The sequence below is a fragment of the Oryctolagus cuniculus genome, chromosome 3 (assembly GCF_051225735.1).
Source record: "Oryctolagus cuniculus isolate XC-2025 breed Fujian yellow rabbit chromosome 3, ASM5122573v1, whole genome shotgun sequence".
Classification (NCBI taxonomy): Eukaryota; Metazoa; Chordata; class Mammalia; order Lagomorpha; family Leporidae; genus Oryctolagus; species Oryctolagus cuniculus.
This window is the reverse complement of record NC_142869.1, coordinates 2,191,496-2,208,249: the sequence shown is the minus strand read 5'-3', so window position 1 is coordinate 2,208,249 and position 16,754 is coordinate 2,191,496. Positions and strand designations below refer to the sequence as shown.

Here is a 16,754-nt window from a genome sequence, read left to right as displayed (position 1 = left end):
ACGCGGGAGGGCGTGTGAAGGCTCCACGGGCCCGCCCTGGGTGGACAGTCTGGGTGACTGCTCACCACTGAGGGACTGTCCACCCAGACTTCCAGACAAGCAAACACAGGCGCACCCATTGCCAGCGGAGCCGTGCAAAGAGAAATATGAGACGGGGTTCTCCCAATGACACTGCCCTGCTTATTAATATTTTTCAATATTAATAATTTTCCAATATTAATAAGCTGTGGGCTCTTGCCCTGTGTTCAGAGAAGAATTCTGAATATGGGCTCAAATAGACCAGACAACAGGGTAAGTTTTAAGGATTTTATTCAGTGAGAGAAATGTGCAGGAGGGTGAGGGCTTCATTTCGGAGAGCAGACGTCTAGAGGCTAAGTTGTGTCCACAGCAAGCAGAGAGCAGGCCAGGAGCGAGCCCCGGGAACGGGCACGCGCCCCGAAGGCAACGGCCAACAAAGGAAGGGCCCAGCGAGCTCCGGGCCTTTTAGCCACTTCCAAAGGGGCGTGGTCACGTAGCCTGAGTGGCAGTGGGCGCACAGGTGGGGGCAGGAAGGGGTGAGCTCACAGGGGTGTGAAGACGTGGTCTTCCAGCTCGCCAACTAGCCGATTTTCTCCTGTCTGCCTGCCCACGTCACCAACAGCAGGCCAGGATGCTTCCATCGAAAGGGCGCGGGGAAGCGGAAACCCGCACGAGCCTCACGGACACTTGCTGCCCCGGCACCGCGGAGACTTACAACCAATTTCCCAGGCTCCATCAGCACCCGGGGCCAGCCTGGCTGTGTCCATCAGCTTGCACGATCCCGCTTCTCCTGGGCCTCCGGCCCACGCGCACCTGCCGTTTCTGGCACACGGACACCAGGTGAAACTTTAAAAGATACATTATTCGGTCTCTCCATTCACTGGCTCACCCGCATACGCCCGCAATGGCTCCATCCGGGTCTCCCACGCGGACAGCAGGGACCCGGGCACCGGGCCGTCCCCTGCCGCCGCCCAAGGTGGACATCAGCAGGGAGCCGGACTGGAACCGGGCAGTCCCGCCCCGTGCCCGCCCCGGGGACGTGCAGGTGCACACGCAGAATGGCAGACCAAGGTAGAGGCTCCACACAGACCCCGGAGCCCGCAGCCGCCGCGGGGCGAGCCCGGGGCCCCGTTCGCTGCCCACCTGCCCCGCGGGATGCGTGGCGGCGGCGGCAGAGTGGAGGTCTGAGGGAAAACCGGCCAAGGACCGCGCAGGACAGGGCACTGCCCGCCGCGCGGCTTTCGGGATAACCGCGTCCTGGCTCCGCCCACAAGCCAGAGCCGGCGAAAGCGCTCGGGAGCTGAGAGGCCCGGTGTGGAGCGCCTTCCTCGGACGGTCACCGCGGACGCGGCCCCGCCGCCGGCCGCTGGACAGACCCCGCTTCCCGGCGTCCCGCGCGCGGGCGTTCGTTGCCAAGGCCGCGCCGCCCTAGCGACCGGGCGCGCCGCGGCCTCCGCGCAGGCGCCGTGGCGGCCCCGGTGCACTGTGGGATGGGGACCCGCGCTGCGCGTCGCGGCGGCACCGGGCGGCGGGGCCGGCGGGGCCAGGGAGCCGGGCTGAGGCTCGGCCGGGCCGCCTGAGGGGCGCGGGCGGCCGGACGCGCGGCGGGCGGCGCCATGAACGCCGCGGTGGTGCGGCGGACGCAGGAGGCGCTGGGGAAGGTGATCCGGAGGCCGCCGCTGACGGAGAAGCTGCTCAACAAGCCCCCGTTCCGCTACCTGCACGACATCATCACGGAGGTGGGCGCCGCCGGGGCCCGGTGGCCGGTGGGGCCGAGACCCGGGCCTGCGTCGGGGCCGGGAGGCGGGGCGTGGGCGAGCCGCGGCGGCCCCTGCCGGGACCGCGGCCTGCGGCCCCGGGGCGCCCTGTGCGGGGCGAGTGGGACCGCGCCGTCCCCGGTGCGGGGCGAGCCGTGACCGCGCCTTCCCCGGTGCGGGGCCGGGACTGTGACCGCGCCTTCCCTGGTGCGGGGCGAGCCGTGACCGCGCCTTCCCCGGTGCGGGGCCAGGACTGTGACCGCGCCGTCCCCGGTGCGGGGCCAGGACTGTGACCGCGCCGTCCCCGGTGCGGGGCCAGGACTGTGACCGCGCCTTCCCCGGTGCGGGGCCGAGCTGGGGCTGTGACCGCGCCTTCCCCGGTGCGGGGCTGGGGCTGTGACCGCGCCTTCCCCGGTGCGGGGCGGGCTGGGGCCGTGACCGCGCCCTCCCCGGGGCCCGTGGAGAGTGGAGACCGGAGTCAGGGTGTTAGGATCCCCGCGCTGCAGCCGCCAGGGGCGGAGCCCTGCGGGTGGCGGTTAGCGCTGCTCCGCCGGCCGCCTTAGAGTGAGGCTGGTGTGGGTGTGGGTGTGGGTGCGGGCTCGGTCAGGCCGCGGTGAGTTGAGCGCCCAGAAGTCCCCGGCGCAGGCTCACTGCTCAGGGAGTCTGGGATGGCTCCTGGCAACCGTCAGGTGTGTGGCAGCGCGGGGGTGGGGCCGGGGTGGGGGTGCTGTTTCCATGGCGCACCGAGGGCCCTTGGGAACTGGGGTGCTCTGGGGCTAGGAGGCAGGTGGACTCTGGGGCGGTGTGACCATTGGGGGCCCTCAGCTCACTCAACAGCTCGGCTGCCCGACCTGCACAGACTTTACCTTAGCTTGTAAGTGTGCCAGCGCGTGTCACCAGCCGGGAGCCCGCCTGCGTCCCCAGGGCCTGGCCTGGACGGTGTCTGGGGAAGGGGCCGGCTGTGGGGGAGCCCCATGGCATGGAGGCAGGGTGCTGCGCCGCCTTCCCTGGGGAGGTGGCAGGTGCTGTTCCCTGCCCGGAAGCCTGGGTGGGCCGCCGAGCCCTCCACTCTGGTCTGCTGTTCGTCCTGCTGCTCCCTGAAGTACAGAGCTGCGGAGGGAGGTGGCTGGTGACTGCGGGTTGGGAAGAGGGCGCTGCCCGCGGCGGGAAGAGGGACCCGACTCCGGAGGCCAGGACGGGCTGTGTGGGCTGGGTTATGGAGGCCAGGACGGGCTGTGTGGGGTGGGTTATGGAGGCCAGGACGGGCTGTGTGGGGTGGGTCGCGGGGGCCAGGATGGGCTGTGTGGGGTGGGTTATGGAGGCCAGGATGGGCTGTGTGGGGTGGTTAGTGGGGGCCAGGACGGGCTGTGTGGGGTGGGTCGCGGAGGCCAGGACGGGCTGTGTGGGGTGGGTATGAAGGCCAGGACGGGCTGTGTGGGGTGGGTTGCGTGGGCCAGGACGGGCTGTGTGGGGTGGGTCGCGGGGGCCAGGACGGGCTTGTGTGGGGTGGTTAGTGGGGGCCAGGACGGGCTGTGTGGGGTGGGTCGCGGGGGCCAGGACGGGCTGTGTGGGGTGTGTCACAGGGGCCAGGACGGGCTGTGTGGGGTGGTTAGTAGGGGCCAGGACGGGCTGTGTGGGTTGGGTTATGGAGGCCAGGACGGGCTGTGTGGGGTGGGTTGCGGGGGCCAGGATGGGCTGTGTGGGGTGGGTCGCGGAGGCCAGGCTGGGCTGTGTGGGGTGGGTTGCGGGGGCCAGGACGGGCTGTGTGGGGTGTTTCACAGGGGCCAGGACGGGCTGTGTGGGGTGGTTAGTGGGGGCCAGGACGGGCTGTGTGGGTTGGGTTATGGAGGCCAGGCCGGGCTGTGTGGGGTGGGTTGCGGGGGCCAGGACGGGCTGTGTGGGGTGGGTCGCGGAGGCCAGGCCGGGCTGTGTGGGGTGGGTTGCGGAGGCCAGGACGGGCTGTGTGGGATGGGTCATGGGGGCCAGGACGGGCTGTGTGGGGTGTGTCGCGGGGGCCAGGACGGGCTGAGTGGGGTGGGTCGCCTGCTCCCAGTCGCCTGCTGGCCTGCGTGTCCCAGCCCAGTGCTGAGATGCACTCTGCCACCTTGTTGGTCTGGCAGACGGCGGGCACGCTGGGCCAGCAGGGTCGGCCGAGCGCGGGGAGCCGGCGTCCAAGGGGCCTGCTCGCGTCCTCGCGTTCGCGTTTCAGCGTCTGCAGGAATCCTCGCTGCCCACAGTCCCTGCTCAGGGTTCCGAGGGCGGGGCCCGGTGAGGCTGTGCCGGGAACGGGCACGCAGGTGCTCGGGGCATCCCGCCTCTGCCGAGGACCGCGGCCGTGGCTCTCAGGACTTGGTGTGCACTGGAGACTGGGTTAATCCGTAGCCAACTTGGTGCAGATTGGGCTGTAGCTTCATTCCCGAGGAGGCTGGCATTAGCGTGGGGCCGTCCTGGTGCGTGTCCTGGAGCAGGTCTCAGAGTAAAGGACTCCTGACGGCCGAGCAGCGACCCGTCCCCCCGCACGCCACGTGCTGACCAGGGCCGAGCAGCGACCCGTCCCCCCGCACGCCACGTGCTGACCAGGGCCGAGCAGCGACCCGTCCCCCCGCACGCCACGTGCTGTCCAGGGCCGAGCAGCGACCCGTCCCCCCGCACGCCACGTGCTGACCAGGGCCGAGCAGTGACCCGTCCCCCCGCACGCCACATGCTGACCAGGGCCGAGCAGTGACCCGTCCCCCCACCGCCACGTGCTGTCCAGGGCGGAGCAGTGACCCGTCCCCCCGCACGCCTCGCAGCCTGGTGGTTGCTGTTGGGTCTCACAGGAACGAGCGCTCCTTGCACCCGCTGTACGGATTGCACAGTGCCCTGCCACGCTGGAAGCTCTGGTCTGAGAGGCCCGGGCCGGGGCGGGGGAAGCAGGAGCTCACCAGCTAAGACTAGTTTTAGTGGTGATGGCGTGTGCAGGTTGTGTGCGGGGTGGGTGGTGAGGGAACAGAAGTGCAGGCGTAGTGAGTAGGGCAGCGGGAGAGGAGGGACTGCTGGCTGCAGTGTTGGAAACATGGGCCGAGAGGGCCCTTTTCTGTCCGAACCTGTCCCCTCCGCGGCGCCGAGTGCCTCTCGTGCGATGCCGGGCGGTCAGTCCTTCCTGTCCTCGGGCCGTGGGGCTCCGGGGCTCCTTACCCAAGTCCGAGTGCCTGGGCGGCGGCAGGGGCCTTGGGGTCAGGCCAGTGTCCCTCTGGCCTCTCCCCAGCACCTTTTCCGGGAGTGTGCAGTGTGGGGGTGTGTGGTGCCGTGATGCCCTGTGGGAGTGTGCAGCGTGGGTGGTGTGTGTGTCCCGTTGTGACGCCCTGTGGGAGTGTGCAGTGTGTGTGTGTGTGTGTGTCCTGCCGTGACGCCCTGTGGGAGTGTGCAGTGTGGGTGTGTGTGTCCTGCCGTGACACCCTGTGGGAGTGTGCAGTGTGTGTGTGTGTGTCCCATTGTGACGCCCTGTGGGAGTTGCAGTGTGTGTGTGTGTGTCCCGTTGTGACACCCTGTGGGAGTGTGCAGCGTGGGTGGTGTGTGTGTCCCGTTGTGACGCCCTGTGGGAGTGTGCAGTGTGTGTGTGTGTGTCCCATTGTGACGCCCTGTGGGAGTGTGCAGTGTGGGTGTGTGTGTCCCGTTGTGACACCCTGTGGGAGTTGCAGTGTGTGTGTGTGTGTCCCGTTGTGACACCCTGTGGGAGTGTGCAGTGTGGGTGTGTGTGTCCCGTTGTGACACCCTGTGGGAGTATGCAGTGTGGGTGGTGTGTGTGTCCCGTCGTGACGCCCTGTGGGAGTGTGCAGTGTGGGTGTGTGTGTGTCCCATTGTGACGCCCTGTGGGAGTTGCAGTGTGTGTGTGTGTGTCCCGTTGTGACACCCTGTGGGAGTGTGCAGTGTGTGTGTGTGTGTCCTGTTGTGACACCCTGTGGGAGTATGCAGTGTGGGTGGTGTGTGTGTCCCGTCGTGACGCCCTGTGGGAGTGTGCAGTGTGGGTGTGTGTGTGTCCCATTGTGACGCCCTGTGGGAGTTGCAGTGTGTGTGTGTGTGTCCCGTTGTGACACCCTGTGGGAGTGTGCAGTGTGTGTGTGTGTCCTGTTGTGACACCCTGTGGGAGTGTGCAGTGTGGGTGTGTGTCCTGCCGTGACGCCCTGTGGGAGTTGCAGTGTGGGTGTGTGTCCCATTGTGACACCCTGTGGGAGTGTGCAGTGTGGGTGTGTGTGTGTCCCGTTGTGACACCCTGTGGGAGTGTGCAGTGTGGGGGTGTGTCCCGTCGTGACGCCCTGTGGGAGTGTGCAGTGTGTGTGTGTGTCCCGTCGTGACACCCTGTGGGAGTGTGCAGTGTGGGCGGTGTGTGTGTGTGGTGCCGTGACGCCCTGTGGGAGTGTGCAGTGTGTGTGTGTGTGTCCCATTGTGATACCCTGTGGGAGTGTGCAGTGTGGGTGTGTGTGTGTCCCGTTGTGACACCCTGTGGGAGTGTGCAGTGTGTGTGTGTGTCCTGCCGTGACGCCCTGTGGGAGTGTGCAGTGTGGGTGTGTGTGTGTCCCGTTGTGACACCCTGTGGGAGTGTGCAGTGTGTGTGTGTGTCCCGTTGTGATACCCTGTGGGAGTGTGCAGTGTGGGTGTGTGTGTGTCCCGTTGTGACACCCTGTGGGAGTGTGCAGTGTGTGTGTGTGTGTCCTGCCGTGACGCCCTGTGGGAGTGTGCAGTGTGGGTGTGTGTGTGTCCCGTTGTGACACCCTGTGGGAGTGTGCAGTGTGGGGGTGTGTGTCCTGCCGTGACGCCCTGTGGGAGTTGCAGTGTGGGTGTGTGTCCCATATGACACCCTGTGGGAGTGTGCAGTGTGGGGTGTGTGTGTGTCCCGTTGTGACACCCTGTGGGAGTGTGCAGTGTGGGGGTGTGTCCCGTCGTGACGCCCTGTGGGAGTGTGCAGTGTGTGTGTGTGTGTGTCCCATATGACGCCCTGTGGGAGTGTGCAGTGTGTGTGTGTGTGTCCCGTTGTGACGCCCTGTGGGAGTGTGCAGTGTGGGTGTGTGTGTCCCATATGACGCCCTGTGGGAGTGTGCAGTGTGTGTGTGTGTGTCCCGTTGTGACACCCTGTGGGAGTGTGCAGTGTGGGTGTGTGGTGCCGTGACGCCCTGTGGGAGTGTGCAGTGTGTGTGTGTGTGTCCCGTTGTGACGCCCTGTGGGAGTGTGCAGTGTGTGTGTGTGTGTCCCGTTGTGACACCCTGTGGGAGTGTGCAGTGTGGGGGTGTGTGTGTGTCCCGTTGTGACGCCCTGTGGGAGTGTGCAGTGTGGTGTGTGTCCTGCCGTGACGCCCTGTGGGAGTGTGCAGTGTGGGGGTGTGTGTCCTGCCGTGACGCCTCCTGGGAAGTCTCCTTGCACCGCGCCCTCCCCGGGCGTGGATCGAGAGCACTTGCCTGCCGCGTGGTCTTGTGTCCCCACAGCCGTGTTAGCGCTTGAGGGCCTGGTGGTTCTGCCTGGACTGTCTGAGGTCTGACAGCTCTCACGTGGCCCGAGCGCACGGGCAGTGAGGCATGTCTGCTGGGAGGGGTCTGATGGCCTCTCCTTGTCCCGTAGGTGATCAGGGTGACTGGTTTCCTGAAGGGCCTCTACACAGACGCCGAGATGAAGTCTGAGAACGTTAAGGTGGGTGTGGGAGACGGCATGCTCACTGCGGGGCTCCCTGTCACGTGTGTGCGTGTGCTCACTGCGCTCCTCTCTGTCACGTGTGTGCGTGTCCTCACTGTGCTCCTCTCTGTCACATGTGTGCGTGTCCTCACTGCGCTCCTCTCTGTCATGTGTGTGCATGTCCTCACTGTGCTCCTGTCATGTATGTGTGTGTCCTCACTGAGTTCCTCTGTCATGTGTGTGCGTGTGCTCACTGCGCTCCTCTGTCACATGTGCGTGTCCTCACTGCGCTCCTCTCTGTCATGTGTGTGCGTGTCCTCACTGCGCTCCTGTCACGTGTGTGCATGTCCTCACTGCGCTCCTCTCTGTCACGTGTGCGCGTGTCCTCACTGAGCTTCTCTGTCACGTGTGCGCGTGTCCTTACTGCGCTCCTCTCTGTCACGTGTGTGCGTGTCCTCACTGTGCTCCTCTCTGTCACATGTGTGCGTGTCCTCACTGCGCTCCTCTCTGTCACATGTGTGCGTGTCCTCACTGCGCTCCTCTCTGTCACATGTGTGCGTGTCCTCACTGTGCTCCTCTCTGTCACATGTGTGCGTGTCCTCACTGCGCTCCTCTCTGTCATGTGTGTGCATGTCCTCACTGTGCTCCTGTCATGTATGTGTGTGTCCTCACTGAGTTCCTGTCATGTGTGTGCGTGTCCTCACTGCGCTCCTCTGTCACGTGTGTGCATGTCCTCACTGCACTCCTCTCTGTCACGTGTGCGCGTGTCCTCACTGAGCTTCTCTGTCACGTGTGCGCGTGTCCTTACTGCGCTCCTCTCTGTCACGTGTGCGCGTGTCCTCACTGCGCTCCTCTGTCACGTGTGCGCTTGTCCTCACCGTGCTGCTCTGTCACGTGTGTGCGTGTCCTCACTGCGCTCCTCTCTGTCACATGTGTGCGTGTCCTCACTGCGCTCCTGTCACGTGTGTGCGTGTCCTCACTGCGCTCCTGTCTGTCATGTGTGTGCGTGTCCTCACTGCGCTCCTGTCTGTCACGTGTGTGCGTGTCCTCACTGCGCTCCTCTCTGTCACGTGCATTCATGTGTCATTTGTATGCTAGGACATGGTTGGAATTTGTTTATTTTGCGAGAACCACAGAGAGAGAGGGAGAGACAGAGAGAGCTTCCGTCCGCTGGTTCACTCCCTTGATGGCCGGAGTGGCCGCTTTGGGCCAGGCTGAAGCCAGGAGCAAGGAGCTTCACGTGGGTCTCCCAGCGGGTGCAGGGCCATATACTTGGGCCGTCCGTCTTCTCTGCCTTCCCAGGCCACAGCAGATTCTGGATCCGCAGTGGAGCAGCCGGGACTTGGAGTGGTGCCTCCTGGGATGCGGCGTCGGGCGGCAGCTTTGCCCGTGAAGCCACGCCGCCAGCCCCGTGCGTGCCCTCTTTCATTCCATTTCTCCTTTGTGGCAGTTGTGTGTCACGCTGATTCTGTCTGCTGGAAAGCGGAATTTATTATTTGAAAGGTTAATGCTACCCCTTGGTTAGATAGATGATGGACTGTTTATATTTTGTTTTAAAAGATATTTCTAAATTTGTTATAGCCTAAGAATAGCTTTTATGTAAAAATAGCTGTATCCGTTGAACACATGAAGATAATGCAAGCACTTAGAAGTATTTTAATATCTGTATTTTAGGCCGGCGCCGCGGTTCAATATGCTAGTCCTCCACCTGCGGCGCTGGCATCCTGGGTTCTGCTCCCAGTCAGGGCACCGGATTCTGTCCTGGTTGCCCCTCTTCCAGGCCAGCTCTCTGCTGTGGCCCGGGAGTGCAGTGGAGGATGGCCCAAGTGCTTGGGCCCTGCACCCCATGGGAGACCAGGAGAAGCACCTGGCTCCTGCCATCGGATCAGCGCGGTGCACCAGCCGCAGCACACCGGCCGCGGCGGCCATTGGAGGGTGAACCAATGGAAAAGGAAGACCTTTCTCTCTGTCTCTCTCTCTCACTGTCCACTCTGCCTGTCAAAAAAAAAAAAAAAGTATTTTAATATCTGTGTTTTAATTGGAAACATTTCAGGATAAAGATGCGAAAATTAGCTTCCTACAGAAGGCCATAGACGTGGTGGTGATGGTTTCGGGAGAGCCGCTGCTGGTGAAGCCAGCCCGGATCGTGGCCGGGCACGAGCCCGAGAGAACCAACGAGCTGCTTCAGATGATCGGGAAGTGCTGTCTCAGCAAGGTGGGGCGGGTCCCGCGGGACCGGGCCGCGGGCCGCGCTGGGGAAGGGGTTGGTGTGTCCGGTATGCGCGCGCTTTGCGTCTGCCCCCGTCTGCCCTGGAGCCTCTGTCAGAGGTTACAGGAGACGATTAGAGCTGTAGCAAAGCAAGGGCATGTCATGCGCAGGGCGCTTCCCAGGCCCTCTGCTCTCGGGCCGTGGCTGGAGGCTGCTTGTCCCGCGTCTGCTCCTCTTCGTCACGGCCCCTGAGAGGCCCTGGTCTCTGTTCAGCCGCTGGGCCTGCCTCCCGGTCGCTGCCTGAGAAGCTAGCCTGTGCAGAGTCCGTGTGGTGCAGGGCGTGGAGCGGCTCCTCTGAGTTCTGCAGAGCGGGCCCAGGCCTCTCTGGGCAGGTGGGAGGAGGGCTCCTTCAGGACCGGCCTTTGTCCTTTTCCTGTGTGACAGCGTGGGGTGTGGGGTGTGGGGTGGTGGTGTTGGGCCGTCACTTGGGTCCTAAAGAAAGCCGTGGCCGAGGTCCAGCGCTCAGACCCGGAGACTCGGAGGCTGATTTTCCCAGACTCTGGCCTTGGTCCCTCGCCTCCCATTCCTGGCATCTTTGTGTTGCTTCTCTTTCTAAAAAGCAGATCTGTCATCATCTTCTTTTTGCAAAGATGTATTTTATTTATTATGAGAGAGTTTCAGGGAGAGCTTAATCTTCCATCCATTGGTTTACTCTCTAGAAGGCTGCACGGCCCGTGCTGGGCCAGGCCAGAGCCAGGAGCTTTTTCCATTTCCAGAGGAAGTTTTTTTTTTTTTTTTTTTTTTGACAGGCAGAGTAGACAGAGAGAGAGAGAGAGAGAGAGAAAGGTCTTCCTTTGCCGTTGGTTCACCCTCCAATGGCCGCCGCGGTTGGTGTGCTGCGGCCGGCGCACCGTGCTGATCCGAAGCCAGGAGCCAGGTACTTCTCCCGGTCTCCCATGGGGTGCAGGGCCCAAGCACTTGGGCCATCCTCCACTGCACTCCCGGGCCACAGCAGAGAGCTGGCCTGGAAGAGGGGCAACCGGGACAGAATCCGGCCTCCCGACTGGGACTAGAACCCGGTGTGCCAGCGCTGTTAGGCGGAGGATTAGCCTAGTGAGCCGCGGCGCCGGCCCAGAAGAAGTTTTGTATTTGGTGGGGCCTGAATCATATCTTATCTTTTTTTCTTCCCGTATTTTTAGAAAAAGACTTTATTTATTTGAAAGAGAGAGGGGAGAAGAGGGGGAGGGGGTGAGAGAGAGGTAAGGAGAGAAAGATCACTTCTCAAATTACTGCAGTAGCCAGGGCTGGGCCGGGCTGAAACCAGCCCAGAACTCAATCCAGGTCTTCCATGAGTACAGCCCCCCCAGGGTGCTCCTTACAGGGAGCTGGAATCTGGAATAGAGCTGGGACTTGAATCCCGGCATCCTGATACGGGTGCATGTCCCAGTGCTGTCTCCTGATACAGATGCATGTCCCAGTGCTGTCTCCTCCTGACACGGGTGCATGTCCCAGTGCTGTCTCCTCCTGACACGGGTGCATGTCCCAGTGCTGTCTCCTGACACGGGTGCATGTCCCAGTGCTGTCTCCTGACACGGGTGCATGTCCCAGTGCTGTCTCCTGACACGGGTGCATGTCCCAGTGCTGTCTCCTGACACGGTGCATGTCCCAGTGCTGTCTCCTGACACGGGTGCATGTCCCAGTGCTGTCTCCTGACACGGGTGCATGTCCCAGTGCTGTCTCCTCCTGACACGGGTGCATGTCCCAGTGCTGTCTCCTGATACAGATGCATGTCCCAGTGCTGTCTCCTCCTGACACGGGTGCATGTCCCAGTGCTGTCTCCTCCTGACACGGGTGCATGTCCCAGTGCTGTCTCCTGACACGGGTGCATGTCCCAGTGCTGTCTCCTGACACGGGTGCATGTCCCAGTGCTGTCTCCTGACACGGGTGCATGTCCCAGTGCTGTCTCCTGACACGGTGCATGTCCCAGTGCTGTCTCCTGACACGGGTGCATGTCCCAGTGCTGTCTCCTGACACGGGTGCATGTCCCAGTGCTGTCTCCTCCTGACACGGGTGCATGTCCCAGTGCTGTCTCCTGATACAGATGCATGTCCCAGTGCTGTCTCCTCCTGACACGGGTGCATGTCCCAGTGCTGTCTCCTCCTGACACGGGTGCATGTCCCAGTGCTGTCTCCTGACACGGGTGCATGTCCCAGTGCTGTCTCCTGACACGGGTGCATGTCCCAGTGCTGTCTCCTGACACGGGTGCATGTCCCAGTGCTGTCTCCTGACACGGTGCATGTCCCAGTGCTGTCTCCTGACACGGGTGCATGTCCCAGTGCTGTCTCCTGACACGGGTGCATGTCCCAGTGCTGTCTCCTCCTGACACGGGTGCATGTCCCAGTGCTGTCTCCTCCTGACACGGGTGCATGTCCCAGTGCTGTCTTCTCCTGACACGGGTGCATGTCCCAGTGCTGTCTCCTCCTGACACGGGTGCATGTCCCAGTGCTGTCTCCTCCTGACACGGGTGCATGTCCCAGTGCTGTCTCCTGACACGGGTGCATGTCCCAGTGCTGTCTCCTCCTGACACGGGTGCATGTCCCAGTGCTGTCTCCTGACACGGGTGCATGTCCCAGTGCTGTCTCCTGACACGGGTGCATGTCCCAGTGCTGTCTCCTCCTGACACGGGTGCATGTCCCAGTGCTGTCTCCTGACACGGGTGCATGTCCCAGTGCTGTCTCCTGACACGGGTGCATGTCCCAGTGCTGTCTCCTGACACGGGTGCATGTCCCAGTGCTGTCTCCTGACACGGGTGCATGTCCCAGTGCTGTCTCCTGACACGGTGCATGTCCCAGTGCTGTCTCCTGACACGGGTGCATGTCCCAGTGCTGTCTCCTGACACGGGTGCATGTCCCAGTGCTGTCTCCTCCTGACACGGGTGCATGTCCCAGTGCTGTCTCCTCCTGACACGGGTGCATGTCCCAGTGCTGTCTTCTCCTGACACGGGTGCATGTCCCAGTGCTGTCTCCTCCTGACACGGGTGCATGTCCCAGTGCTGTCTCCTCCTGACACGGGTGCATGTCCCAGTGCTGTCTCCTGACACGGGTGCATGTCCCAGTGCTGTCTCCTCCTGACACGGGTGCATGTCCCAGTGCTGTCTCCTGACACGGGTGCATGTCCCAGTGCTGTCTCCTGACACGGGTGCATGTCCCAGTGCTGTCTCCTCCTGACACGGGTGCATGTCCCAGTGCTGTCTCCTGACACGGGTGCATGTCCCAGTGCTGTCTCCTGACACGGGTGCATGTCCCAGTGCTGTCTCCTCCTGACACGGGTGCATGTCCCAGTGCTGTCTCCTCCTGACACGGGTGCATGTCCCAGTGCTGTCTTCTCCTGACACGGGTGCATGTCCCAGTGCTGTCTCCTGACACGGGTGCATGTCCCAGTGCTGTCTCCTGACACGGGTGCATGTCCCAGTGCTGTCTCCTCCTGACACGGGTGCATGTCCCAGTGCTGTCTCCTCCTGACACGGGTGCATGTCCCAGTGCTGTCTTCTCCTGACACAGGTGCATGTCCCAGTGCTGTCTCCTCCTGACACGGGTGCATGTCCCAGTGCTGTCTCCTGACACGGGTGCATGTCCCAGTGCTGTCTCCTGACACGGGTGCATGTCCCAGTGCTGTCTCCTCCTGACACGGGTGCATGTCCCAGTGCTGTCTCCTCCTGACACGGTGCATGTCCCAGTGCTGTCTCCTGACACGGGTGCATGTCCCAGTGCTGTCTCCTGACACGGGTGCATGTCCCAGTGCTGTCTCCTGCTGACACGGGTGCATGTCCCAGTGCTGTCTCCTGACACGGGTGCATGTCCCAGTGCTGTCTCCTCCTGACACGGGTGCATGTCCCAGTGCTGTCTCCTGACACAGGTGCATGTCCCAGTGCTGTCTCCTCCTGACACGGGTGCATGTCCCAGTGCTGTCTCCTGACACGGGTGCATGTCCCAGTGCTGTCTTCTCCTGACACGGGTGCATGTCCCAGTGCTGTCTCCTGACACGGGTGCATGTCCCAGTGCTGTCTCCTCCTGACACGGGTGCATGTCCCAGTGCTGTCTCCTGACACGGGTGCATGTCCCAGTGCTGTCTCCTCCTGACACGGGTGCATGTCCCAGTGTTGTCTTCTCCTGACACGGGTGCATGTCCCAGTGCTGTCTCCTCCTGACACGGGTGCATGTCCCAGTGCTGTCTCCTGACACAGGTGCATGTCCCAGTGCTGTCTCCTCCTGACACGGGTGCATGTCCCAGTGCTGTCTCCTGACACGGGTGCATGTCCCAGTGCTGTCTCCTCCTGACACGGGTGCATGTCCCAGTGCTGTCTCCTGACACGGGTGCATGTCCCAGTGCTGTCTCCTGACACGGGTGCATGTCCCAGTGCTGTCTCCTCCTGACACGGGTGCATGTCCCAGTGCTGTCTCCTCCTGACACGGGTGCATGTCCCAGTGCTGTCTTCTCCTGACACGGGTGCATGTCCCAGTGCTGTCTCCTGACACGGGTGCATGTCCCAGTGCTGTCTCCTGACACGGGTGCATGTCCCAGTGCTGTCTCCTGACACGGGTGCATGTCCCAGTGCTGTCTCCTCCTGACACGGGTGCATGTCCCAGTGCTGTCTCCTGACACGGGTGCATGTCCCAGTGCTGTCTCCTGACACGGGTGCATGTCCCAGTGCTGTCTCCTCCTGACACGGGTGCATGTCCCAGTGTTGTCTTCTCCTGACACGGGTGCATGTCCCAGTGCTGTCTCCTGACACGGGTGCATGTCCCAGGTGGGGTCTCGTCTGCTGCCCCGAATGCCCGTGCCCTGATTTTTACTGTGTGAGAACCCACCTAACATAGACTTTGCCGTGTCCCCTGTTTTCCACAGGGAGCTTGGTGGTAACTCATTGGCAGTGCGCATCCGCTGCTGCCATCCTGCCACAGGGTTCCAAATCATGCAGAGCCGAGATGCTTCACCCGTTGGCCCTCCCCCGCCCTGTGCCCACCTTTGTTCTGTCTCCTTGAATTTGACTCACAGGGACCTCTAGGGACATGAGTGGAATCATCCGGTGTTTGTTCTTTTGTGCCTGGCATGGAAACTTAGCATAATGTCTTCAGGGTTCATCCCTGTCATAGCATGGGTCAGTTCCCCCCTTTTAGTGTACAACATTCTCACAGTGTGGAATAGTATGCCAGCAGTGTGGACACACCACAGCCCCTGGGCAGGTGTGCCCGCGGTGTGGACACACCACAGCCCCTGTGCTGGTGTGCCGGCAGTGTGGACACACCACAGCCCCTGTGCTGGTGTGCCTGTGCTGTGTATGCACCACAGCCCCTGGGTAGGTGTGCCCACAGTGTGTACACACCACAGCCCCTGGGCAGGTGTGCCCTCAGTGTGTATGTACCACAGCCCCTGGGCAGGTGTGCCCGCGGTGTGTACACACCACAGCCCCTGGGCAGGTGTGCCCACAGTGTGTACGCACCACAGCCCCTGGGCAGGTGTGCCCACAGTATGTACACACCACAGCCCCTGGGCAGGTGTGCCCGCGGCGTGTATGCACCACCTGCTGCTGCTCATTCTCCTGTTGGACTTGTGATTAGCTTCCATATCTTAGTTCTTTTGTGTAGTGCTGGCGTGAACACAGATGTGTGCATGCCTCTGTGAGGCCCTCTTCACCCCTTTCAGGTTTATACCTGAAGAGGAATGGCCAGGTCACATGGTACGTCTGTGTTTGGTGTCCTGAGGGCTCACCGCTGTTTCCCACAGTAGCTACACCACTTTTCAGTTTGCACCAGCAGTGTTCTAGGGTCCAGTTCTCCACATCCTTGCCAACACTTGTTATTTTCTCTTTTTCTTTCTGTACCAGCTGTGCTAATGGGCGTGGTGGTTAGAGCACTGTGTCCCGGCTCTCTGGGCTGGGACTCTGGTTGCCCTAGACTTGTACGGAAGCAGCCTTCCCTTCCTTCTGGGGGCACTCGTCCATGTGAATGAAGCCAGGGCTCCTCTGCTGTCAGGGCTGCCATGGTCCTGCGAGGTGCTGTGCTTTGGCTGTGAGAACAGCACTTGCTTTCACGAGTTACCCTGTTCGTGCCCGTGGCGGCAGACGCCTGCTCATTGAGCTCTCCCTGAATGCCGAGCCCCTCGTTTGCTACATGTGCTCATTTCACCTTTTGTTTTCTGACATGTGGACACACCAGCTCTCCAGTGAGGACGCAGTGAAGAGAGTTCTGTCTGGGGAGAAGGGGGATGTGAAGGGAAGGGTCTCCCTGACCTCACGGCCTCAGGAGTCGGACAATAAGCATGTGAGAGAAGAGGAGCCCAGAGGCCACAAGGAGAAAGAGGTGAGTCGCGAGTCGCGCACCTTGGAAGTAAGATCGCCTCTCTGTAGTTTGGGGAAAGCCTCGTAAATGAGATATATGTTCTTTTTTAGGACAGAAGAAACTCTGAAATAAAAGAGAGAAGCCCAAGCAGAGATCGAAAACAGAAAGAAGAATTAAAAGAAGACAGCAAACCGAGGGAAAAGGACAAGGAGCAAGAGAAGCCCAGAGAGCCTGAGAGAGACGGGCGCAGAGAGCCCGAGAGAGACGGACGCAGAGAGCCCGAGAGAGACCGGCGCAGAGACGGGGAGCGAGAGAAGGCCAGGGCCAGGGCCAGGCAGGAGCGGGACAGAGATGCCGAGCGGGACAGGGAGCGGAGGAGCGAGGCAGCGAGGGAAAAGGAGAGACTCAGGGGCAGGGACCGGGACAAGGGGAAGGACAGGGACCAGCGGAGGGTGAGGAACGGGGAGCACTCCAGGGACCCCAACCGGGAGAAGAGCCGAGAGCAGGATAAGCTGGAGAAGAAGGTGAGATCTGCTTGCAGACCCCTCCCCTCTCTGTGCCGTGTTCTCTGCCGTGCGTCCTGGCCTGGTGCTGGGACCTGGTGTTCAGTTTCGCCAGCTGGGAACGTGGCAGTCATGACCTCCGACGGAGGTGCAGACGTGCGACAGTGTTGTTGTCTCTGTCCCCGGCTGGTGGTTGTCTAATCGTTTCATTAAGGCATGAGTCAGTAAGCTGTTGTCGGAGTCCCAAGGCCGAGGCTGGCCGCTGACCAGCAGGGGCAGTACAGGC

General features: G+C 62.2%; 1 protein-coding gene and 1 long non-coding RNA gene across 18 annotated transcripts in view; one reads left to right on the top strand and one right to left on the bottom strand.

Moving 5' to 3' along the window:
• Positions 1-292: 292 nt before the first annotated feature.
• Positions 293-1,331, bottom strand: LOC127488528 (uncharacterized). The gene is made up of 2 exons (XR_007916276.3): positions 1,162-1,331; positions 293-864 (listed from the first exon to the last, which is right to left on the bottom strand). It is a non-coding gene; the product is annotated as an uncharacterized LOC127488528 (long non-coding RNA).
• A 148-nt stretch (positions 1,332-1,479) lies between these two features.
• The window catches only part of IFT54 (intraflagellar transport 54), a 62,768-nt gene continuing 47,493 nt past the window's right edge, over positions 1,480-16,754 (top strand). For 7 of the 17 annotated variants that reach the window (XM_070069962.2, XM_070069961.2, XM_070069957.2 and 4 more), the window contains exons 1-5: positions 1,482-1,757; positions 7,368-7,436; positions 9,472-9,633; positions 15,843-15,986; positions 16,076-16,489. In XM_070069962.2, coding sequence (XP_069926063.2) covers positions 1,635-1,757; positions 7,368-7,436; positions 9,472-9,633; positions 15,843-15,986; positions 16,076-16,489 — 912 coding nt within the window. In that variant the 5' untranslated portion in view covers positions 1,482-1,634. Of the gene's footprint in view, positions 1,758-2,604; positions 2,650-7,367; positions 7,437-9,471; positions 9,634-15,842; positions 15,987-16,075; positions 16,490-16,754 lie in introns of those variants that run through there. The other 10 variants (XM_070069954.2, XM_070069953.2, XM_070069950.2 and 7 more) reach the window with 5 other exon arrangements.